The sequence below is a fragment of the Schistocerca piceifrons genome, chromosome 1 (assembly GCF_021461385.2).
Source record: "Schistocerca piceifrons isolate TAMUIC-IGC-003096 chromosome 1, iqSchPice1.1, whole genome shotgun sequence".
In the NCBI taxonomy this organism is placed as follows: domain Eukaryota; kingdom Metazoa; phylum Arthropoda; class Insecta; order Orthoptera; family Acrididae; genus Schistocerca; species Schistocerca piceifrons.
Window position 1 is genome coordinate 913109995 of NC_060138.1, and position 25496 is coordinate 913135490.

At 42.4% G+C, this 25496-nt stretch overlaps 1 protein-coding gene across 2 annotated transcripts in view; it reads right to left on the minus strand.

The window, feature by feature from the left end:
• Nucleotides 1–792: 792 nt before the first annotated feature.
• LOC124717044 (TRPL translocation defect protein 14) overlaps nt 793–25496 on the minus strand; it is a 166747-nt gene continuing 142043 nt past the window's right edge. Inside the window, exons 10-12 of one of the 2 annotated variants that reach the window (XM_047243710.1) lie at nt 23478–23685; nt 7883–8064; nt 793–1123 (exon numbers count right to left, since the gene is read on the minus strand). In XM_047243710.1, coding sequence (XP_047099666.1) covers nt 1050–1123; nt 7883–8064; nt 23478–23685 — 464 coding nt within the window. In that variant the 3' untranslated portion in view covers nt 793–1049. The remainder of the gene's footprint in view (nt 1124–7882; nt 8065–23477; nt 23686–25496) is intronic. The other variant, XM_047243720.1, reaches the window with a different exon arrangement.

Below are 25496 nucleotides of genomic sequence, written 5' to 3' on the forward strand. Positions count from 1 at the left end.
TTTTTTTATAGCGGATGTCACTAAGTAATGTTAAGTCACTTGTCATATGCTGGCCTGCCCAACTACTTCAAGTACATAGCTACACCACAATTTTCTGAAACACAGACAGATGTAACACAATGGACATGTTCCAAGCTTTTGAGCTATTCCACTTTATCTTGCGTAATTCTCACACACACCAAATGTGTCATGCACCTTTGTTGATACTCTTACTCTAAGGTAATGAGCATCACAAAGACAGCAGACATCAAAATGTATGAATATGCAACAAGAAAATCTTTCTGGTGCTAATAATGTAATAAATAGTTGAAACATAATAAAATTATGGGCCAGGAAAACTAACCAAACAATTGAGGAAATTTCTGTCAAGATAAAAAACCAACTCTCAGTAATAAATAATTAAGGTTTCTTAATGGATAGCCTACAGCTTCAAAGAAAATGTCCTAAAACACTTTGGGTGTCACCAGTGTGTGTACTAAAACTAGAAAAAACGTGTGTGTGTGTGTGTGTGTGTGTGTGTGTGCGCGCGCGCACATACACCCACACACATGTGACATCATACAGCCACTTGAAAATAGTGACCTTTCATTGTGTGTCTCTTAATCTGTTTTCTTCTTGTATGTGTTTAGACACTTCCACAAAAAATATTTTTAATTTCTTCTCAATTTCTCCCCTTATGTTTCTCTTTCTATTTTCCTCTTCACTGCCCCCCCCTGCCCCCCCCCCCCCCAAGTAGAAGTTCAGTGCAAATGAAACTTTTTCATTACCTTCTCTTAAAATGAGCTTTCAGTGATTAATATAATTTCAATATAAAGTTAATGTAGCCAAAATTTAACTGCAGTAAGAAATTTATTTATTTACAGCTAAACACACTATTGTAAAATAAATTTAGTGTGTTTTAGCAATGCTCTTGCCATTTCAACTAACAAGAACAAAGGAAACTTACTTACTATTTTCACAGAAAAGTACAACTTTTACACTTTGTAAAATGAGATTAATTTCAATGCCATCTTCTATATGCATTTGAAAGTAGCAATATAAATATTTTCTTACACTCCATTTACTAGCTGAGGCTCTTTCTGACCATTTTTTTGTATGTCTCCAGTTGCTTCATCAACAGTACCTGAAATAAACATTGACTCTTAATGTTATGCATCCCTTGCATGTTTTAATCAATTTTAATTAGAAAATATGTAAGTGTTACTATTTAGGATAAGAGGATATTGCATTACAAAACATTTACTTTAAAGCCATCGATCTTAAGACTCATTGAGTTACTTTATGAGCAGCACGTGTGTGTGTGCGTGCACCACCCTCCCACGAATGCATGCACACAAGCCACCTTCCTCAATGCTGACACACAAGACACCTTCCTCAATATTGATTTCCACCTCAATGATGGCTGCATCAATACCTCCATCCATATCAATCCTACCAACTATCATCAACACTTCACTTTGGTGGTGGTGGTGGTGGTGGTGGTGGCGGCGGCATGAGGGGGAATTGTACCTCTAAATGTAGTTGCAAGTGTAGAACTAAAATTTTCAGTAATATTCATATTAGCACTATTCATGTGAGTGTATATAAATTTTGTAATCCGACTTGTTCCAAATCACATCCATAAAATAATTGTGAAAATGATCTATGGAACATGCCATAACTAAACTGGTCTCTGCCACCCATTTTCCATGCCAAGAAGCCCCTTCTATACAGCCTAGCCACCTGTGACTCATACTCCTCTAAATTAAATGAAGTATTTATTTGTACAAGAATGATTGACCAGAATATCATAATTGTTAAGTTGTGTAGATTTTCAGATGGCGATAAATTATTTTTTGAGATGTTTTAACAAAATGAGAAAAATTTAAAAACTCAGAACAAATGTTGCAATGTGTGGTGATTTCAACAGAGTTGTCAGACTCAGATGAGCCCTACTCGGAAATGTTTCTAAACCTACTCAACTCATTAAATTTATATTGTACTAACAATAACAGCTCCATACTTGGGAATGCTTGTTTGGATAATATGACCAAAAGTTATATCCATACACAAAAAGGGGAAAGCATCAACATGTAGTGAATATCTGCAGCTGGTAGCATCAAAGGAAATAGGGGTAAGTAGATGCTTTTTAGTCCAACCATCCGCCAGTTCATTCCATGGGATATCCACATGACTTAAGACCCAGAGAAAGACAACTGAGCAGGTGGCACGGCCAAAGGCAGAGAGGTGGTCATGGACAGCAGAGACTAGAGGGTGATGAGAGTACCATTGTTCAATTGCCTGCAGGCTTGCTCACTGAGTCAAACACTGTGAAGGGAGGCCTGAATAACAAAATGGAGGGCCCTGTTAATGGATGGGAGCTCTACTGTGAACACACTACATGATCCCAGCAATAAATGATATTCTAAGCCAGTAGGAGATGTGAAAGTGTATCCCACTTTATCTACCATCTTAGAACCATTAGTGTAGAAGTGGCAGCACCATGAAACTCTGCAAGGATGGAATGTACAAGATACTGGAAGGCCTGGAATATGTCGGTCCTAATCCGTGGTCTAGGCACCATCCGGGGAGGGGGGGCATAAACGCATTCCAACCGGCAATCCAATCCCACCCGCGTGCAGCTATCAGGAGGGAGACATCCCTTATTTGTGAAGAGGACAGGGTACATGGGATGGTCATGGAATCAGCAAATGGCGATTGCATAAGAAACCAGAGTTGGCTCTATCATATTTGTAGCTTCTGCGAGGAGACTGTCACCGGGACTAGACGAAGGGCACCGAAAGCCAGATGCACCCCACAATGGTGAATAGGGTCAAGTATTTGCAGTATTGATGGAGCTGCTGAGCCATAAACCTGACTACCATAATCTAGTCTGGACAAGACCAGAGCATTCTCAAGAGGGAGAAGAGTGCTCTCACCAACAGATGTGGGGGCCAGGAAGCGGACAGCATTAAGTTTCCACATGCATGTAGCTTTTAGGTTGTGAATATGGGGCAGCCAAGTCAGCTTTTTATCAAAATTAAGGCCCAGGAAACAGGATTGTGTTACAACATAGAGGAAGTGGTTGGCTTAATACATTTTCCGCATCGGGGTGTACAGTGGGTTGACGACAAAAATGCATAAAACTGGAAGCCAAGGGAGATGACCCACATAAAGGCCCATCAGGTGGCGCCTTGGAGCCGGTCCTCAGCACATGCTGGCAAGTGGGAGCTGCAGCAGATGCAAAAATCATTGATGTTCAATGACAGGGTAACCACAGGCCCAACAGAGGCTACAAGCCCATGTCACTTGACACTGAATCCTGTGGAATGCCATTCTCCTGAATCCAAGGGGCACTGAGTGAAGTGCCAACTCAAACCCGGAAGATCCAGTGACATAAAAACTTGTGGATAAAAATCGAAAGGGGGCCGCGAAGGCGCCCCAGTCATGGAAGGTAACTAAAATGTGATGGTGCCAAGCCATATCAAATGCCTTACGTAGGTCAAAGAAGACTGTGACAAGGTGATGAGTAGTAAAAGCCCGTCTGATTGCTGTTTCCAATCTGAGTAAATGGTCAGTTTGAGATCGTCCTTCCCGGAAGCCACACTGATACAGGGACAAAGGCCCCGAGATTTGAGCACCCAACATAATCAGAAGCTAAACATCCTCTCAAGCAGTTTACAAAGTACATCTGTCAGGCTAATTTGGCGGCAGCTGTCGAGAGATGTCGGGTTGTTCTCAGCCTTTATGATGGGGATAGGAAGAGGATACAGATGCTGTTGCAAACAGGTGTTCTGCGAGAACCAATTGATCGGTACACATAATACCTTGGAGGATAAGACCCTGGACATTTGACTGTTGCTGGTAGCCCAGAAGGCTACGGAGCTTTGACCAAACCTGTGATGATGAGGCTTACGCCCCAAGGGAGAAAACATAGCACTCCCAGTATTCTTTATTACTCTGCTTAATAAGGAAGCAAGCCTTAGCATGGAGATGCTTAAAAGCAAGATGTTTGGTCTGTGAAGGGTGCCATTTAAATTGCTGCAGCGCCCGTCAGTGGTCCTGGACAGTGACTGCTATGTCCTTGGTCCACCACTGTACTGGCTGATGACGAGGGGAACCTGCAGATAGGGGACATCAGAACGCAATTCAAGAGAGTGGTGTCGAAGTGCACAGCAGATATTTAAGAGTGCCAATTGGCCCTGTGGAATGTGCAATGTGGGGGCCTGTCTGCCTGGTGGCGGCAGGGGAATGACAGACTCAACGGAAAGTTGTCATGTCATGAAGGTCATCATGGGGTGACCAATGTAGGGAAGCCATGAGAGCAAGAGAGGAGATCATGAGATCAATAGCAGTAAAGGTGCCATGAGAGGCACTTAAGTGTGTGGGGAACTGTCACTGAGGAGAGACAAATCAAAGTCTGTAACAAATCAATTAGAAGAGCCATACCCGCTGAAGTGGCACTTCCCCACAAAGGGTGGTGTGCACTGAAGTCGCAAGGATGAGTTACAGGATGGGAGTTGCTGTATTAAGGTAGACAGTTCAACATAAGGAAGTGATCTACCTGGAGGGAATAGACATTTCGAATGGTTATTACTGGAGTCATTTGCTCTCTAACCACTATTGCTTTCAGGCTGATGCAAAGGGGGATCCAGTCACTAATGACATAGGCATGAACCAATAAGCAGATCCCTCCAGATGTTATCCCGAGGCCACCATAGTTCTGACAGAATGCCCCATAACCACGAAATGTTGGAGTGTGGTCCTCGTGGAAATGCATTTCTTGAAGAGCTAGACAGAACACAGAATATGAGGAAACAAGGCATTGTATTTCCAGTAGGTGGTGATTGTATCCGTTGCAATTCCACTGGATTAATGTGTGGTGAGAGTCCATGTTAGACATAGAGAAGCCGAGGGGAGGTTATGTCACTGCCAGTGGTCATAGCCGATAAGAATGGGGTGACATCCATAAATAAGACGTCAGGCTCAGGTTGCAAGTGGGGAGGTGGCACTTCAAAGGGCACCAGGAGGTCTTATTCCGGGACTTCTCCCTCTCCCTCTTACAGAGGCGGAGGATGGCAGGGCACAAAGGGAGAATAGGCTTCTTCAAAATCCAGAACCAAAAGAGTGTGAGCGACCTTGGGGAGCACAGTTTGCATCTTGTGACCAGGTTGTGATGGCAGGCTTCTGGCCTGAGACACACTGGGGAGGGGGGGGGGGGGGGGGGGCAGGGGGGGGGGAGGAGAGCACCATCCAGCAGGTGCTGAAGAAGGGAGGCACTTCTTCAGTTGGGGAGGGGACTCTGGAGGGGACGATATGAAACTGCAGGGGTGGGAGAGGGGATGGGGCTGGTGTAAAGAAGAGGTAGGAGGAGAAAAGAATGTAATCTGTCATTTTTAGTGAGCCTCAGCAAAAGACAGATGATCCAAATGCTTGTACTCTTGGATCTTCTTTTCTCTCTTTTGAGCTGGGCAATCTGGAGAGCATGGAGAGTGACTGTCATGACAATTGACACACACAGGTGATGGAACACAGGGGCTTCCCTCATGAAGTGGGTGTCCACAGTCACCACACAGAGGGTCTGCCGTACAGCGTGAAGACATATGCCCAAAATACAAGCACTGAAAGCAACTCATGGGTGGTGGGACATACAGCCTCAAATCATATCCTCCCAGAGAAGGTCAAGGTTATGTGCTACAGATATCTCCTTTGAAAGCCAGAATGAAGGCACCAGTATTAGTGTGGTTGTCTTTACGGCCCTCCTGTCCTGGACACATTGAACAAAATGAATGCCATGTCACTCCAGATTAGCTAGAAGTTCCTCTTCAGTTTGCAGTATGAGGTCCCTATGAAATATGACTCCCTGGACCATATTCAAAGACTAGTGAGGGGTAATAGATACTGGGGCATTGTGAAGACCATCACAAGCATGAACAGCTGCAGAGAGGGTGATAAAATAAGCTTTGATCAACAGGGAGCCCGACTGCATCTTACTGAGAGACTCCACTTCGCCAAACTTGTCCTAGATATTCTCCACAAAAAAACAATGGCTTTGTGGCAGTGAATGTGTCACAGACTATCCTAGTACAGACGACGTAGCGGAGAAAGTGTTTCAAACCAAAGTGGTCAGGGTCAGCCTGGCCCTCCCCCCAGGGTGTAGCCAGGGAAGGAAAGGCTGCTGGGTAATACAAAGCAGCAGTCAGGGAAGGAAAGGCTGCTGGGTAATACAGAGCAGCAGTCAGGGAAAGGCTGCTGGGTAATACAGAGCAGCAGTCAACTATCCTTTACCATCCATAGAGACTGTCATTTCAGAACGGTCAGATTTTTGCAGCTTGATATGCTTCATGCGCCTAGCATCCGCCCTGATACCACCCACTCTGATCAGGGGCTCTCTCCATGGGTGCCGCCCAGGCACAGCAAGGGCCGCCTGGCACTGTATACATTGCTGGGAGTTCCAATGCTCCAGGAAGATAAGCAACCACTCCTTGATATACATGGGGACAGGTATCAGTTTGGTGAACCCTGTGTTATCAGGGGGCTCAACCAGATGGGCTCGTAAAAGCCCCACCACACGGATTGGCCACATATGCCAGTGACCAAGCAGGATGGAGGTGGCTATGGCAGGGAAGGAAGAGGAGAAGGAAAGGGGGAGAGGAATCCATGCCGTGGATGCTAGGGAGGGAATTCTTCCCCAAATGGCTCACACTAAAAATAGAAAATTTAAAAGTGGAGGTCAAACCTCAAGTGAGGACCTAAGCACCAAAAAGGATGAAAGAGAACAGGCAGGAGGAACAAAATTACAAGTAAGCTGGGTCGACATAAATCAGAACACAGAGAGGGGAAGGAGGGGACAGTGGGGAAGGAGAGAGGGGAAGAAGGGGGCAGCTGGAAGAGAGTGAGGATAGGGAGGGAGGGTCATGGTGAAGAAAATGCAGCCAGGGGAGGAACAGTGGGCCAGCATACACTTGCAAATTGTTGGCTGATGATGGGTTAATGATACCCTAAGTTCCAGATAAAAAAAATTGATCACAGCTCTTGTATCTCGCCTACATAGCACCAATAAATCCACCACTGACAGTATTGATGCATGGGAACTCATGACAGATGATGCTTGTGGCAGCTCACTTGCTGCCTGCCACCACTGCTCCCCCCCCCCCCCCCCCCCCCCCTCTCTCTTTCCTTCTATCTGCAGCATATATTGCTTTCACAGGAGACGGTTAGAAGCACCATCCTCCTCGTTACATGCTTCTGGAACCTGGCTGCCCTCTTCTGGATATCAGCATCTGATTGCTCTAAGGGCTGATAATTGCTGGGCAGCTAATTTCTTTAGCAAGGACACACAGGTTTCTTTGTATTGCTCTTCCACAATCTAGTCTGACAGCTTGCCCCAACATAGTACATTCAGGTTTTGTGAATTTTTACTTTAATTCACAGCTAATAAATGTTGTACTGGTTGTTACACAGAAACCTTACTGACATGTACAAAAGGAATTGAGGTAAGTAGCAATGGGTTTCTCATTATCGTACACCACAATACTGAATCAGTTACACTAACTTCTGCAATTGGATAGATAAATAAAGCTGCTCACCAAGAAGCGATATGAAAACACACATAAATGTTACAGAAATATGCAAGCTTTCAGAGCCAGTGGCTCATCCTCCTCCTGACAGGATGGTTGAAAAGAAAGGAAGAGGGATAAAAGGAAAAACTGATGAGGTTGTGGAAATGGGGAGAGTAAGTCAGAGAGAGAGAGAGAGAGAGAGAGAGAGAGAGAGAGATTTCATCCCCAAACAAAATGATAGTACATATACAACATGCAGTACTGTAAATGTCTTTCAAGAAATGTTTAACACATTAGAAATACTTAAAGATAATACACTTACACAGCTGCTATGTACTAACCTTGCAATGAGTGACAGAATTTCTTCGTAGTATCCCATTCTTCACGTAGGGAGAGATTGAACATGGAAAAATTAGGATTGCCCGTGACTTCTTTTATGATGGTCAGGAACTGAGGGAGAATTCTGTGTAGTTCACTATCATCAGCACTTGTGTATGTTTCAAGCAGGACAAGACCTTTACACCTTTAAGAACACAATAAGTTTGTGAGAAAATTATGGATTCATGACTTAATTACAAATTAATAAACACAGCTTGCATATCTTATAAGTTCAGTGAAAAAGTTTCTATCAATAAGATTTTCATGGGACACATTTGAGGGGTGAATAAAAAGGGAAGAGAGGGTGTAATAGGGGAAATGGGGATGATGGCAGGGTATGGGGCAGAAAGCAAGATTGCTAACGCAGCACATTAGTCCATTTAATACTCTCGTCATACCATCCACTACACATTAAGAATAGTCAAATTTTAAGATACACAGTACTAAAATAAGAAACTTGTTCTTGCTAAGTAAACTGGGATAAATTATCAGCCAAGAAGACAGCAAATTTGCTTCCATACTCATACCTTCAATCAAAAAAGACCTCATCCCCCTCCCCTCACACACACACACACACACACACACACACACACACACACACACACACACACACACACACACACACCAGTGTTACTGCTGCACTGTAGTGCCAGACCCCATCATCATCAGCTATCTGATATCTGAATAATAACCAACTGACACTGCACTTAAAACTTCTGTACAAACTAACTTTGCTTGCCTGGTAGAAAAATAAATAAGGTATGGCAGTTGTTCGGGAGAGAAAAATGAACACTGTTAGTCCTCTTCAAGTTGGAGGATTGTTCACTTATCAGCATTGCCAAGCTATTATGCATGGCTAGCTCACAGTTGTTTGTTCTGCATTAGACTGTTGTGTACAGGTGATTTGGCAAGGTAGCACTCTCAGACGCCTGACAAGTGCTCATTTGCTTTCTGCTAATCTGGCACCTAGTGTGCTTTGTTATTGGGAAAGTAGTCTCAGATTTGTTTCCCCGACACAGTTAGACCAATTTTTAAATATCTGCATGTCCTATGGGTCATAATAGCAGTGCCTGCTTCTCTTCTTATTAGTATCAACAAACTTCAATCTCTCATCACAGTCAAATATGCTGAATAATTTTTGTTATTTCCTTATACATTTTTTCAATCTCAACATCTCTGGAGCAAGTATTTATGAACTGTGTATACATAAATAATTTGGGAGTGAAGGAGACTCCTCACCAAATAGCAGAAGCATTGAGTAGTCATCGAGTAGAAGAATGAAGATTTTCTACCTTCTGGGCACACCCTTTAATAAGCTAAATGATATATATATCTGCACATGCCACCTGAAAACATAATACAGAGATTGCTATTTGGCAGGTGGAATGGGGTAACTGACTCTGGTGTGGGGAAGGAGGTTGGGGGGGGGGGGGCAGTAGGAGAAAAGATGGGAAGTAGGAGGGAGGGGGTTGGGTAGGTGTAGCTGGTGACTTGGAGAGAGGCAGCAGGTGTTCAGGATAGGAATATGACACGAGCACCAGAGCTGGCGAGTTGTGTGGAGAACAAAGATGCTGACATGAAGACTTGGATTGGGAGGTGGTGACAGGACAGAGGAATGAGAGAATGTTGAGTATAGAGTGTGCGTGCAGTGGGTTAGCAGCAACAGCAGGCATGAGGATTATGGGAGGATAATTTCCATTTGTGTAGTGCAGAAAAGCCTGTGCTGAGGTGGGAAAGGATCCAAATGGCACAGATCGTGAATCAACCACTGAACTTTAGCATGTTGTGCTCAGTGGCATGTTCTGTCACTGGGTGGTCAACTCTGTTGTCGGTCATAGTTTGCTGGAGACCATTCATTCTGGTGAACAGCTGGCTGGTGGTTATGACCAAATAAAACTCTATGCAGAAATTGCAATAGAGCTGGTATATGACATGGCTGCTCTCAAAGGGGACCATGTGTGAGATAAGATAGCCTGTGATAGGACTGGAATAGGATGTGATGTGGTGGGTGGGTGATTTGGGCATCCTCTTCCATAAAGTACTCTGGAGGTAAAATAGTTCCCCATTTCGCTCTCCATGCAGGGACTACTGGATCTTTCAAAGAGATATTACGACTGTGGCAAAAGGTTGGGAATGGAAGTGTCATAGGGATGGATCACAATACTGTCCATGTAGGGTGGATGGTGGAATACCACCTTAGGAGGGGTGAAAAGAATCTCAATTACAATGTCTCTAATTTCTGGGTATGGTGATAAGATAGTCAAAGCTCTGGTGAAGGACATGATTCATTTGCTCCATTCTAGGGTTATATTGGGTGATAAGGGAGGCATTCCACTACAGCTGGTTCATGGTGGCTGTTCTGATGATTAGGCATGTGTGAAGGTGTGACAGCTGTAAAATGTAGCTACTGTTCATCAACTCCTTGCCACAGCAGTCTTATACCTGTGAAAAATTCAGATGAAGACCTACTTAGTCACTCACTGAACACATCCTACTCCTGTCATGTCACAGGCTCCTTCTACCCCATCACCTGCAGGGCTACCTGGAAATTCAGTTGTTTACATGGGTTCTGCTGCATTTTATGTGGCTATGATCACCAACCAGCTGTTCCATAGGATGAACAGCCAGTGCCACAATGGCCAAAAACAAGATGCTCAATTTCAATGGCTGCTTCACAACCCCTGCCATCTGGATGCTTCCCTCCCCAGCACAAGCTCTTCTGAACTACACAGATGGTAGCTGTCCTTGCAATACATACTTCACTCCCATAATCTTCCTCTGGCCTCAATCTTTGCTAATCTGGTGCACCCACATTCTCTACCAAAGAAGTCAAACCCTATTCCATCCTGTCACCCCCTCCAAACCAGGCCTTCACATCATTGTCATTGTGCACAACCCATTGGCTCTATCCTGCTCGTCACATTACTCTCCTGTACACACCTGCTACCTCCCCCTCCTGCATCCCTATCCCTTACACTAGCTACCTCCCTTTGAGCTGTTAGCTACCAACCCCAAACCCCTCCTTCATTCCTAAATTATTTGCATTCTATCAGAACTTTCCTTACCATGTTCATATTGCCTAGTGGCTCCCTTCTGGTCTCCACTTCATATTGTACATGCTTTAACTGTATCATAATTTACACCTGCTTTGTCTCTCCCATATTTCCCATTCATTTTGTCACACACTCATCACCAGCCCAAACCAATGTGGTCCCACAACATTTTTGCACCCCTTATCACTAATAGTGGCCATTTCAAATGTACTTCACTATCCGAAGAACCGCCCGCCAGCTGGATCACAGTTCAAACATCATCAAGCAACAACGTACTTCATTTCTCCTCCAAACTCCCCCACAACCCCACCGAGTTCGAGTCTCAGTCCGGCACACAGTTTTAACCCAGTTTTAACCTGCCAGGAAGTTTTCATTGTACACTACAACTCACTGGCTCCATTGCCCATGTTCTACATTCTTAACCGATACACCTGGTGCCTCTTTCTCTCTCATTCCTATCCAACACAAAGGCTGCTTCCCTGCGAGCCACCACCTACCCTTCCGCAATGCCATCTCCTGCTTCCCACCTTTTTTCCTCTCTCTGGCTCGAAGGGTTTGTCCAAAAGTTAGAAAGTTTTCTTTCATTCCTTTTTGTGCATCTGTTGACAACTCAATGCTTCTAGTATTTGGTGAGTGGTCTCCATTACTCCTAAAATTTTACAATCTCCCAGAACTTTTCTTACCATATTCGATAGGCATATTTGTAATATTGGCTTTGTGTTTATCTTGGTTATAATGATCCATTCAGTATTATTAGACCTACTTGTGCATTATCTGTTCTTGATTTTGAGTTAGTAATCTCATATTTGACTGATAACAAATCCTGTTCATTCTGCCACCATCCATCAGTCACTTTTGCTGTATCTAATTTCAAAACAATGCTTTCTCTTCTTAAATTCTCTAACCTATTTAAACAATCCATACAATAAAATATTTTCTTTTCTGATGCCAGGTCCTCCTTAGTAATACCTATCTTGAGAAATAAAAGTGGGACTTTTTGACCTTTTGCACAGTTTATCATCATAATTATCATACTGCAGAGCTGCACATCCTCCTAAAATATAACGCCAATAGTTGCCGTTTGATTTTGGCTGTCTGCACTGTCTGAAACAACTTTTACAAAACTTTAAGCAGAGCAAAATGTTGGCTAACTGATTTATATGGAAAGTGATAATTGCATGGAGGAAAAGATGAGTTGCTTTAATGATTTGTTAAAGCAGTAAGATGATTAATAGTACAATGTAGCTAGTAATTAACGTATTCCTAAACAACATGTGGCAAGAAAAGAGGGTGGAGAGTTAGTTATGAAAATAAATTCATGCTTTTCTAACTGTTAGGTTGCCAATTTGGAACACATGATGCCAATTTCAGTTTACAACAAATGAACATTTTCCCCAAAGTTATATATTCAATGAACACAAAACATTGACGTAAATTCCTATTTAAATCATTAGCTATTTTTAAATAAATTTAGTCTGTAACAAATGCTTCTCCATTCTTCATTATCATACACTCAAGAATTAAAACAGTTCTCAGAGGTCGAGATTTCCTACTGCCCAGAAACAAAACTTGGTAGTTCTAAAATCATTCCTAGATTAAATTCAACACAAATAAAAAATACAACCTCCACAACATCCTAGTCCATCCCTATGCCACTCCCAATCCCAACTACTTGCCACAAGGATCATATTCCTGTGGAAGATCCAGATGCAAAACCTGCCCAATCCACCCAGCTAGCACATCCTATTCCAGTCCTGTAGCAGGTTTATGCCATCACATCAGAGGCCATGCCACCTGTGAAAGCAGCCATGTCGTTTATCAACTCTGCTGCAATCCATGAGCAGCTTTTTCTATTTGTATGACTATCAACCAGCTGTCCACCGAGATAAGTGGTCACCACCAAACTGTGGCCAAGAGCAAAGTAGACCACCCTGTGGCACGATATGCAGCTGAACATAAAACACTTTATTTCAATGGCAGATTCACTACCAGAGCCATCTGGACCCTTCCCTCCACCACCATCTTTTCTGAACTGCACAGATGGGAGTTATCCTTACAACACATTCTCCACTCCGCGATTATTCTGGCTTCAACCTACGGTAACATGCTGTCCCCACATCCTCCACCCAACAGTTTCCACCCCTATATCCTATCATCTCCTCCCCATTCCCATCTCCCACCCTGTTTATTTGCAGCTCTCTGCCAACGCATTCACCCATCTTTCCCCACTCCTCTCATTTTTTGTTCATTTTTCCCACCCCTCTGCCCCACAACCTCCTGACACTGCACCTGTTGGAGTCTAGTCCCTGCACACTCCACCAGACAGTGTTCATCTCTCTCCCCACCTACACTACTATCTCTTCCCCTTTCCACAACCTCTCCAGATTGCTGGTTGCATCCCACATGATGCTTCATTCTGGGCCGAGATGCCGGAGTTGGCGGTCACGTGCGCGTGAGGTGTGCTTGCTTTCATTTGTGTGTGTGTGTGTGTGTGTGTGTGTGTGTACGTGTGTGTGTGTGTGTGTGTGTACTGATGAAGGCTGAGGCTGTGTCTTTCAGTCATGCCTGTCTGCCACATGATGTGTCTTCTTTATGGTAAGTAGCAATCTATCTTTTCCTACATTGTTGATATTCCTACCTGGAGCTTCCATTGCTTAAAAAATGGAATAGTAGTTATAATAATGAGCCATAATCAATGGCCCCATCTAATATCCTACTGCCGAGAATGCTACTGAACTTAACATGGCTAATTTAAAGCCCCCTTCCCAATTTCAGCAGTTTCAGAGAAAACTGCTTCACTCTGAGCTAGCCTTTCCAAAAGGTTTCCATCTTTTGTTTATCTATTTGCAACTGAATTACCTTTATCACAATTTACAGAATTATCTGAAGCTATAACCACAAGGTACAGTGGACATACAAACTGTATATCAGAGAAACAGAGGTTTGTTGTTCTGCTGAATGCGAGGATGGTTTGAAAAAATTTAACTAACAATGAATTAATATGGACAACCAAATAAGATTCTGGGCCAGGAAGGTTCTTCAGGGCAGGGATATGAAAAATGATATATCAAACAGTTCAACAACTTCATAGTGCACGAGAAAAATGCAAAAGAAAAGTGTCAAGAGAAACTAACTTTTTCTTCTTGCTCCTTGTATTTTACCCCTGCTATCTTCGGAAATTTAAGGAGTGTACCCAGTTAATATTGTCAAAGGCTTTCTCCAAATCAACACAATTTATAGACAAAGGTTTGTCTTTCATCAACCTATTTCTAAGGTGAGTTGTGTCAATACTGCTTCAAATGTTCCAATATTTCTCTGAATCCCAGACTGATCTTCCCTAAGGTCAGCTTCTACCATTTTTCCATTCTTCTGTGAATAATTTGTAGCAGTATTTTGCAATAATGATGTTCTGAATTTATAGTTCATTAAGAGTCACGCCTGTCGGCACCTATTTCTTTGGAATTATTACATTTTTCTGAAGTCTGGGGCACTTCGTCTGATTCATAAATCTTCCAGACCAGGTGAATTGGTTTTGTTATGGCTGTCTCTCGCGCAATTATTAGTTCTGAAAGAATGTCATCTATTCTGGGGGCCTTGTTGAGTTAGGTCTTTCAGTATTCTGCCAAATTCTCCTCACAGTATGTGTCTCTTATCTCACTTTCTTCTACATCTTCTCTTTCTATAATAGTGCCTTCAAGTGCAGTTGCCTTGTATAGCCCTTCTATGTACTCCTTCCATCTTTCAGCTTTCACTTCTTTGCTTAGTACTGGTTTTCCATCTGAGCTCTTGATATTCATACTGCTGTTTCTCTTTTTTCAAAAGGGCTCTTTAATTTTCCTGTGGATGGTAACTCTTTCCCCTAGTTACACCTGCTTCCAGATACTTACATTTATCTACTAGCCACTTCTGATAAGTCATTTTGCATTTCCTGTCTCTCATTTTTTAGACATTCATATTCCATTTCACACACTTCATTTGCTGTATTTTTATATTTTCTCCGTTCATTAAGCAACACATGGTATACCAGCTGCCACGCTACAGTTATTGTTGCAGTTCCTGGCAATTTTTGTAAGATGCATGAGAAATGAACATGTCTTCCTTATCTGAATGTAGCTGCACTTACCAGTGCCTGATGCTGATGAAACCTGCAGACATGTTTGTATGATGTTCTAATATTCTTGAAGGGTGTGCTACCTCTGGAAACACACACCTTTCTGTAACAATACTTCACAAAACTGGCAGTGGTATCTTGTTTCACTTCTTTTATGATGTACTGCACAAACTCTGCAAGACCGTATTGGAAATTTATTTTTCCACTTCCCACAACAGTCCGAATAGTATGTTCTTACATGTTCCCTGACAATCGACCAGGTGGATCCTTAGCATGTGCTTGTTTTGTAGGTCGGATTGCTTCAGTTTCCTCCACAGTTGGTGCGCTAACTTGTTGATCATTTGTCCAGGCTCTTGCAACTTCTTTTAGGAAGGTTTTATGTATATTTTGTGTGTGTCTGGATTTAGATTTCTGCGGGTTTTGTATGTGTTAAACAAAGCAGAATCTATTAGAAACCAAACTACTTCCTTTGTCCATTTATTGGTTTTCCACATTATTCCACAATAGGAAAGATATTGATCATCTCTGTCCACGCATTTCATTTCGTAAGGATGCATTGTGAATTATTGTTATGACTGTCGCCTCTCTACCAGGCCTTTAGAGATATGGCTTCTGGTTGTGGACACTGAGGGAGCCCTCTATTGATTGTACCACAAACTCTTGTTTTCCTTTCTAGAAGTGTTTTGGCAATAGCTGTACTGTTGTAATAATTGTCTTGATAAATATGGTGTCACATGCCAAGGTGAGGTGAAAGTACAGAGATAACAGTGTCGTGAAGCTTTTTTTATCTTCCCTAGAGTATAGTTCTAGATTGTAGATATTTTCGCAAACCATACGAACATGCAAACCATATCTGATAAGCTTTCCAGGATTATATGCCCTAAAATGAAGCTGCCTTCTCCACAGTATCATTGCTCCATTAAGAGAAATCTCCCATTCAGGTTTTTATATGGTCTGAAACTTATCTAGGAGATACTTTAGCACTATTTCAATTATGCAGAGTTTTCTTGACCACTCTGTATGGAATTGTTATTGACATGCCATGATTTTCATATTGCTCAAAACAATTTCTGCTCATTAGCTTGCCAAAAATTGGTTTGTCTATTTACAGGCTCTGTTGACCAATAGTTCTTCAAATAATATTTTTTTTTATTTGCTCCATCAAGATAATCACACCCAGAAATTATTTCAGTTCAACAGCTGTGATATTCGAAAATTTGATAGACTTGGGAGATTATTTATAACAGTTTCTGTTTTGTTCGTAATACAAATTTTTTCGTGTCGACATCTGATGAGCAATTCATCACCTAGAAATTTTTTTACAGTGATTATAATGCAATTGATCTCACTGGAAAGGGTTTTTACATCTGGAATATCTCTAAAGGTTTCTAAAATAATGATCTTGTCCTTTAGCCAGCTTTCACTGTCAGAAGCTTCATCATCTAAAACAGTTCGCAATCATCTCACTTTGGTTGATTATAGCCGTGTTTTTTTCTTCTTCATGTCCACTACATAAACATCATCTGAATCGCTTGGCACATCAAAACAATTGTCTGTAAACAGTTCAGCAAGAATCTAGCTTTCCATCAAATATTTTCGTGCCATACTGCACAAAGCAATGACCAGAGTACTGACTATTTCGCGGTGCTGATTGATAAAACTAAGTTCATACTTACTTTCGAATGCATTATGGGAACAGCAGTGATCAATGTCTTGTAAATAATTACTATTAAAAAAAAAAAAATCGTGATCAAGACTGTTTTTAATAGTAATTAAGTTCATACTGTCTTTCACTGCACTTAACCCTCCATTTCAGATATAACCTTTGGTTAAATTGAAACAGTTACTGGCACGAGCAACAGATCTCAGAAAATGTGTGCAGAACAAAAATTGTAAATTTACGTGACCTGTCCACGACAATCACACTTGGAAAAACTGAAATCTACATGAGCTGTATGCAGTGTGTTAAACCCAATAATCCCAGGGATAATGAAGAATTTCTATTAGACCTTGTCTTTTTACCTATTTGATCCTCTGCTGCTTTCACTATTTTATCTTTCAATGTTACTCATTTATCATCTATTTTATTCCTTTCCCTTGTTTGAGTCAGTCATTGGCTATTGCTCCCTCTGAAACCCTCAACCTCTGTTTCCTTCAACTTAATCATGTCCAATCTCTCAAATTTCCTGCCTTTTAGCAATTTTTTTCAGTTTTAACCTACATTTCATAACCAACAAATTGTGTTCAGAGTCCACACCTGCCCCTGGAAATGTCATAGTTTGAAATCTGATTCCAAAATCTCTGCCTCACCATTACATAATCAGTACGAAATCGTTCCGTGTGTCCAGGTCTCTCCCTTGTGTACAGCCTTTTTTCATTGTTCTTAAGCCAAGTGTTCATTTAAATTATGATCTGTGCAAAGTTCTACCTACTGGCTTCTTCTTTCATTCATTTTCCCCCAATCCATATCCTGTCACTATATCCCTTCTCTTCCTCTTCCTGCTATCTAATTCCTGTCCTCCATCACAATTAAAATCTTTCTCCCTCAGTTATCTAAAGAACTTCTTTTATATCATCATCATACATTGTTTCAATTCTTCATCACCTGCGGAGCTAGTTGGCATTTAACTTTTACTACTGTGGTGGGCATTAGCTTTGTTTGTATCCTGGCTATGATATGTGTTCACTATGCTGTTCATAATAGCTTACCCACATTCCTGTTTTCTTTTTCATTATTAGATGTACTCATGCGTTACCCCTATTTGAACTTTTATTTCTAACTCTGTATTCACCTGAACATAAGTCCTGTTCCTCCTGCCATTGAACTTCACTATGTCCCACTTCATCTAACTCCAACTTACCTTCATATCTTTACTAACCTACCTGCCCGATTAACGGACCTAACATTCCACACTCCAAACCGCAGAATTCCAGCTTTGTTGTCCTGATGAAAACATCCTCCTGAGAAGTTCCTGTCTCGAGATCCCAATGGGGGACTACGTTACCTCCGGAATATTTTACCCAGGAGGATGCCATCATTTAATGATACACTAAAGCTGCATGCACTCTGAAAAAAATATGTTTTCAGCTGTTCACAGTACCAGCGTTAAGACCTCACTGGTTGATGTTGCAAGGCCAAATCCCCAACTATGCAAACAGTTGCCCCTGAAACTACTGCAGTGGCAGCTACCCCTCTTCAGGAACCAAATATTTGTCTGGCCTCTCCACAGACACCCCTCCATTGTGGTTCAACCTACAGTATAGCTATTGTAAAAACCCCATTTTATTCTCATGTGGTACAGACTTAAAAACATAAAATGGAGGAAAATGGAGAATCTAGGAAAATATTAAAACCAATATGGGCAGAAACATATGTAACTGGCATACATGCTTAAAAATCATAATCCTCTCCAATACAGTGTATAAAATCTGTACAAGTGAAGGAAATTAAATGTATAATGCAGTGTTTCACTGTAATTTATGGTTATGAACATCAGTTTTAAAAAGGTCACAGAGGTGTAACAGGCAAGTAAAAACTGGTCAAAAAATTGAAAGTGGTATCTGGGTACATGGTAATTGAGCAATTTTCTGACATGCTATGACCACAAATTACATGTTTTAGAGAGATCTTCCCCTTGCACTTGGCCAGAAAACAGCAAAAATTGATTAAGGTGACAAAAAACTGAAGTATGGTGAAAGATATCAGAATCTTCTTAATGACAAATTTGTCACCATCGCTGTTACTGTTTAACACTTTTCTTACGAGCCACACTTCATATGCTCACCGCACTTCATATCATCCATCCTGACAAAGTGTTATTTTAAACTCCGAAACAGAGATGTGAAAAAATGAGTACTTCCATAGCTGACATTACAAGCTTATCAGAAGTCTGTTCAATGAATTTCTGTACACTGTGTAAAACGTAAATTTAAAAGAAAGCCCAGGCGCTACAGTTTCACTTCGTGCCTTCTGTCACTGCTACCAATCTTTACAATCTGCAGTGTGTGGTGCAAAGCACACATGTGAGTAGTGTATGTAGTAGTTGCAGTTGTATTGTTGACAATACAACTGTGCAATTGCAAAAACCTTGCTGTATTTCCATGTGACATCTCTGCCACAACACATATCTGTACGAAAAGCATATTTTCAGCACCCCACAAAATGCTTTCAGCCCTACCTGCACTTCTGTCACTGAAGAGCCACTCCCCCCTCCACACATCCAGCATGCGAGCTCATTTCACATTTGTTAGTGTGGTGTGGTGGCTGTGCTGCTGTTGGGTAACAAACATCACCAGCCAATAAGAGCTCACTAGCAGGAAATGGCCGACATTTCCTTGATTAAGACTGAGCAAATTCTTCGAGACTCAGTGTTTCAGTTTAAAAGGTTGACGACACACATTGTTGCTGAATACAGTACATCAGAAATACATGCAAAAAGATGAGTGAGTTATAAGTGGCATAAGAAAAGCTGGTAGCTGGGCCCCTTTGTGATGTACTGGCTCAGTCCACAACACCTGGTGTCGACTGTCTTGTTTTTCCATTGCCGCTGCAACCTAGCAGTAGTTGTATCATAACCGCACAGTGAACCTAACATTACAATTTGCGTTGATAATGCTGATCATATATTATGCCAGAATTTCCCCTCTCACATCTCCCCTCCCCGCGATGGCCTAAAATATTCCCTTATCTCTGCACTACCCAGGGTGTGAACTGTCTGTCTTTTGTGCCACTTATAACCTGTTCTGTCATATCAAATGTCAATAGGAAGAAAATGGGACAAAACCAAGCAAGACATCAAGTAACAACACAAACTTGAGGTAAATCTTACCGGGACAAAATGTAAAATTATGGAATTTTTAGCACTGAAATCAGAGAACGTAAAATCACCTTGGCAATGTCTGTGGTTCATGGGCCTGTACTAAAAGTTTTAATTTATTAACCACAGTAACAAAAATCTTCAATAAAGGCATTTAGGTACAATTGAAGATAACAGTCTTTACAATGTTTCATTGTATCTGCAGCAAACAAATCTATCCAATTGCACATTATATCTAAAAACAAAGATGATGATGATGATACTTACCAAACAAAAGCGCTGGCAGGTCGATAGACACACAAACAAACACACACACAAAATTCAAGCTTTTGCAACAAACGGTTGCTTCATCAGGAAAGAGGGAAGGAGAGGGAAAGACGAAAGGATGTGGGTTTTAAGGGAGAGGGTAAGGAGTCATTCCAATCCCGGGAGCGGAAAGACTTACCGTAGGGGGAAAAAAGGACGGATATACACTCGCGCACACACACACACATATCCATCCACACATACACAGACACAAAGCGACATTTGTAAAGGCAAAGAGCTTGGGCAGAGATGTCAGTCGAGGCGGAAGTAAAGAGGCAAAGATCTTGTTGAAAGACAGGTGAGGTATGAGTGGCGGCAACTTGAAATTAGCAGAGGTTGAGGACTGGCAGATAACGAGAAGAGAGGATATACTGAAGGGCAAGATCCCATCTCCGGAGTTCTGACAGGTTGGTGTTAGTGGGAAGTATCCAGATAACCCGGACGGTGTAACACTGTGCCAAGATGTGCTGGCAGGGCAACAAGGCATGTTTAGCCACAGGGTGATCCTCATTACCAACAAACACTGTCTGCCTGTGTCCATTCATGCGAATGGACAGTTTGTTGCTGGTCATTCCCACATAGAAAGCTTCACAGTGTAGGCAGGTCAGTTGGTAAATCACATGGGTGCTTTCACACGTGGCTCTGCCTTTGATCGTGTACACCTTCCGGGTTACAGGACTGGAGTAGGTGGTGGTGGGAGGGTGCATGGGACAAGTTTTACACCGGGGGCGGTTACAAGGGTAGGAGCCAGAGGGCAGGGAAGGTGGCTTGGGGATTTCATAGGGATGAACTAAGAGGTTACGAAGGTTAGGTAGATGGCGGAAAGACACTCTTGGTGGAGTGGGGAGGATTTCATGAAGGATGGATCTCATTTCAGGGCAGGATTTGAGGAAGTTGTATCCCTGCTGGACAGCCACATTCAGAGTCTGATCCAGTCCCGGAAAGTATCCCGTCACAAGTGGGGCACTTTTGGGGTTCCTCTGTGGGAGGTTCTGGGTTTGAAGGGATGAGGAAGTGGCTCTGGTTATTTGCTTCTGTACCAGGTCGGGAGGGTAGTTGCGGGATGCGAAAGCTGTTTTCAAATTGTTGGTGTAATGGTTCAGGGATTCCGGACTGGAGCAGGTTCATTTGCCACGAAGACCTAGGCTGTAGGGAATGGACCGTTTGATGTGGAATGGGTGGCAGCTGTCATAATGGAGGTACTGTTGCTCGTTGGTGGGTTTGATGGCCATTGGACAGATGGAGGTCAACGTCAAGGAAAGTGGCATGGGATTTCGAGTAGGACCAGGTGAATCTGATGGAACCAAAGGAGTTGAGGTTGGAGAGGAAATTCTGGAGTTGTTCTTCACTGTGAGTCCAGATCATGAAGATGTCATCAATAAATCTGTACCCTACCTAAAACCTCTTTCCTCATTACCTTAGCCAGCTTCATCCTGACCCACAACTTCTTCACTTTTGAGGCCCAGACATACCAACAATTAAAGGGAACAGCCATGGGTACCAGGATGGCCACCTCGTACGCCAACCTATTTGTGGGTTGCTTAGAGGAAGCCTTCTTGGTTACCCAGGCCTGCAAACCCAAAGTTTGGTACAGATTTATTGATGACATCTTCATGATATGGACTCACAGTGAAGAACAACTCCAGAATTTCCTCTCCAACCTCAACTCCTTTGGTTCCATCAGATTCACCTGGTCCTACTCTAAATCCCATGCCACTTTCCTTGACATTGACCTCCATCTGTCCAATGGCCAGCTTCACACGTCTGTCCACATCAAACCCACCAACAAGCAACAGTACCTCCATTATGACAGCTGCCACCCATTCCACATCAAACGGTCCCTTCCCTACAGCCTAGGTCTTCGTGGAAAACGAATCTGCTCCAGTCCGGAATCCCTGAACCATTACACCAACAACCTGAAAACAGCTTTCGCATCCCGCAACTACCCTCCCGACCTGGTACAGAAGCAAATAACCAGAACCACTTCCTCATCCCTTCAAACCCAGAACCTCCCACAGAAGAACCCCAAAAGTGCCCCACTTGTGACAGGATGCTTTCTGGGACTGGATCAGACTCTGAATGTGGCTGTCCAGCAGGGATACGACTTCCTCAAATCCTGCCCTGAAATGAGATCCATCCTTCATGAAATCCTCCCCACTCCACCAAGAGTGTCTTTCCGCCGTCTACCTAACCTTCGTAACCTCTTAGTTCATCCCTATGAAATCCCCAAACCACCTTCCCTACCCTCTGGCTCCTACCCTTGTAACCGCCCCCGGTGTAAAACTTGTCCCATGCACCCTCCCACCACCACCTACTCCAGTCCTGTAACCCAGAAGGTGTACACGATCAAAGGCAGAGCCACGTGTGAAAGCACCCACGTGATTTACCAACTGACCTGCCTACACTGTGAAGCTTTCTATGTGGGAATGACCAGCAACAAACTGTCCATTCGCATGAATGGACACAGGCAGACAGTGTTTGTTGGTAATGAGGATCACCCTGTGGCTAAACATGCCTTGGTGCACGGCCAGCACATCTTGGCACAGTGTTACACCGTCCGGGTTATCTGGATACTTCCCACCAACACCAACCTATCAGAACTCCGGAGATGGGAACTTGCCCTTCAGTATATCCTCTCTTCTCGTTATCTGCCAGGCCTCAACCTCCGCTAATTTCAAGTTGCCGCCACTCATACCTCACCTGTCTTTCAACAAGATCTTTGCCTCTTTACTTTCGCCTCGACTGACATCTCTGCCCAAGCTCTTTGCCTTTACAAATGTCTGCTTGTGTCTGTGTATGTGCGGATGGATATGTGTGTGTATGCGAGTATATACCTGTCCTTTCCTCCCAAGGTAAGTCTTTCCGCTCCCGGGATTGGAATGACTCCTTACCCTCTCCCTTAAAACCCACATCCTTTCGTCTTTCCCTCTCCTTCCCTCTTTCCTGATGAAGCAACCGTTTGTTGCGAAAGCTTGAATTTTGTGTGTATGTTTGTGTTTGTTTGTGTGTCTATCGACCTGCCAGCGCTTTTGTTTGGTAAGTCTCATCATATTTGTTTTTAGATATATTTTTCCCACGTGGAATGTTTCCCTCTATTATATTCAATTGCACAGTATGTTACACGAAAACTAACAAGTGTGGCAACAGGCCAGCCAATATTTTTCTACACTGAAGTCAACTTAGCCCATTAATGTGAAAACAATTATAGGCAAGGAAATATTAAATTATTGGTAAATTAGACGCTACTGAAAATATGATGACATGTGCAAACCTTGGATGACATGGCTCTTTGTAAATATCCAGCTGGAAATATTGGTTATTAACAAGGAAACATCTCCTTTTCTTGAAAATTGTGAAATGTGAGTCATCTTTTTGGGCCAACATATTTATATAGTCTCTGTGAGTGAGCTGAGTTCTCACTTCCACAATCTGGTCACGAATCTTTGGCTTTCGGATTGTGTGTATGTAGCTCCAGTGACCTGTATCAACAAATGGAATACTTTATAAATCATCAGCTGCAGAGAGAAATATTTTTTGTAAACTGAAATTACTTCCACAAAAACTTTGTGTGTGTGTTTATTTGAACTACTACTGGAAATCTAGGCTATGTAATAATTTTGAAGTCCATTAATATCAATCATGTGCCAACCAAACAACAACTAGAGCATCCAATATCACTAGGTATCATCTGCCCACCCACCAACCCATTCACCCATCTCCACACACACACACACACACACACACACACACACACACACACACACACACACACACACAAAGAGGCCAGAGCCCTACATCCAATTCAGCCAATGCCAGCTCAGACCTGGTATGGTGCATTTCTAATTTCTCACACGTCTATAGGCTATTATTATGAGATGGTTGCCATTCCAAAAGCATCCATGAACACCATCTGCCTGCGTCTAATGTAGATTTCATTGTAAGATGTGACATCATTTTTCAGAGTGTGTGTGTATGATGTAACTGAGGCAGAACCTGGGAATCAGACTATCGCCCGATAGTTACCTAAGTGAGTATGGAAAACAACATAGAAACCACATCCACACTGATCGGACCGAGCTGCCAGAGATGGCAGTCATGTATGTGTGAGGTGTGCTTGCTTGAATGAATGAATGAATAAATGCGTGTGCGTTTGCTTTTTTGAAGATGGCTTTGGCTGAAAGCTAATGTGTAACTGTCTTTTGTTGTGCCTGTCTGCAACGCAAAACATCTTTATTGTGAGTAGCAACCTACATTATTCATAATACAGTTGTTATCACACAAGTGGTAAAGTTTTAAGCATAAGTCCTGAAAAACTAAGCACAGTATATGTTCTCATTCATAATTACGTGTCTATTGCTTGTGTGATACATATGAAAATTATATGTCCGTGTTTGATGTGTGTATCTTATTTGTCCTCTTGTAAACTGCTGTATCACAGAAATTAGTCAATAGTTGTTTAAATAAATACAAATATCCTGTCTCAACAGAAATAATGCTGACTTTGTGGAATCAAACCTGGAGAAACTAAGTATCATTTGATATCATTTACAATGCAGAAGGGATACCATTAACAGAAGAGACATCATAGATAATCACTGTGAACTGGTGCCAAGAACAGGGTAAAGCATTCAATGTCTCATCACGGCAATGTCTCAACACAGCACAGAAATGAAATGAAATGTAGTGTGATGAGGGCCTCCCGTCGGGTAGACCATTCGCCTGGTGCAAGTCTTTCGATTTGACGCCACTTCGGCGACTTGCGCGTCGATGGGGATGAAATGATGATGATTAGGACAACACAACACCCACTCCCTGAGCGGAGAAAATCTCCGACCCAGCCGGGAATCGAACCCGGGCCCTTTGGATTGACAGTCTGTCGCGCTGACCACCAGCTACCGGGGGCACAAAAATTGTTCACTTGCATGTTTCCAAGAACACAAATAATATTGTCTTAGATTCCTACTGTTAAATTCGATATGATACATATTTACAAGTTGGAACATGGTACGATACAAACTGCACAATGTATGAAACATTTTCGAAACAACAGATCTTCAAAATTTCATGATGTGTGATGCCTGTCATGTGTATAAATGATACTGCTATCAAGCTGCTGCTATACACCATGAAGTGCCGAATTTTAATTACAATTACTTTGTAAACACAATACATTACAATTAGTCACAAGTACCTGATGTTTGGGGTGCCCAACAGCTGCATTATTAGTTGCTAAAACCATTGTGGAAGATAGAGCTTAAAAAGTTCTAAAACCTTTCTTATCCATTCATTA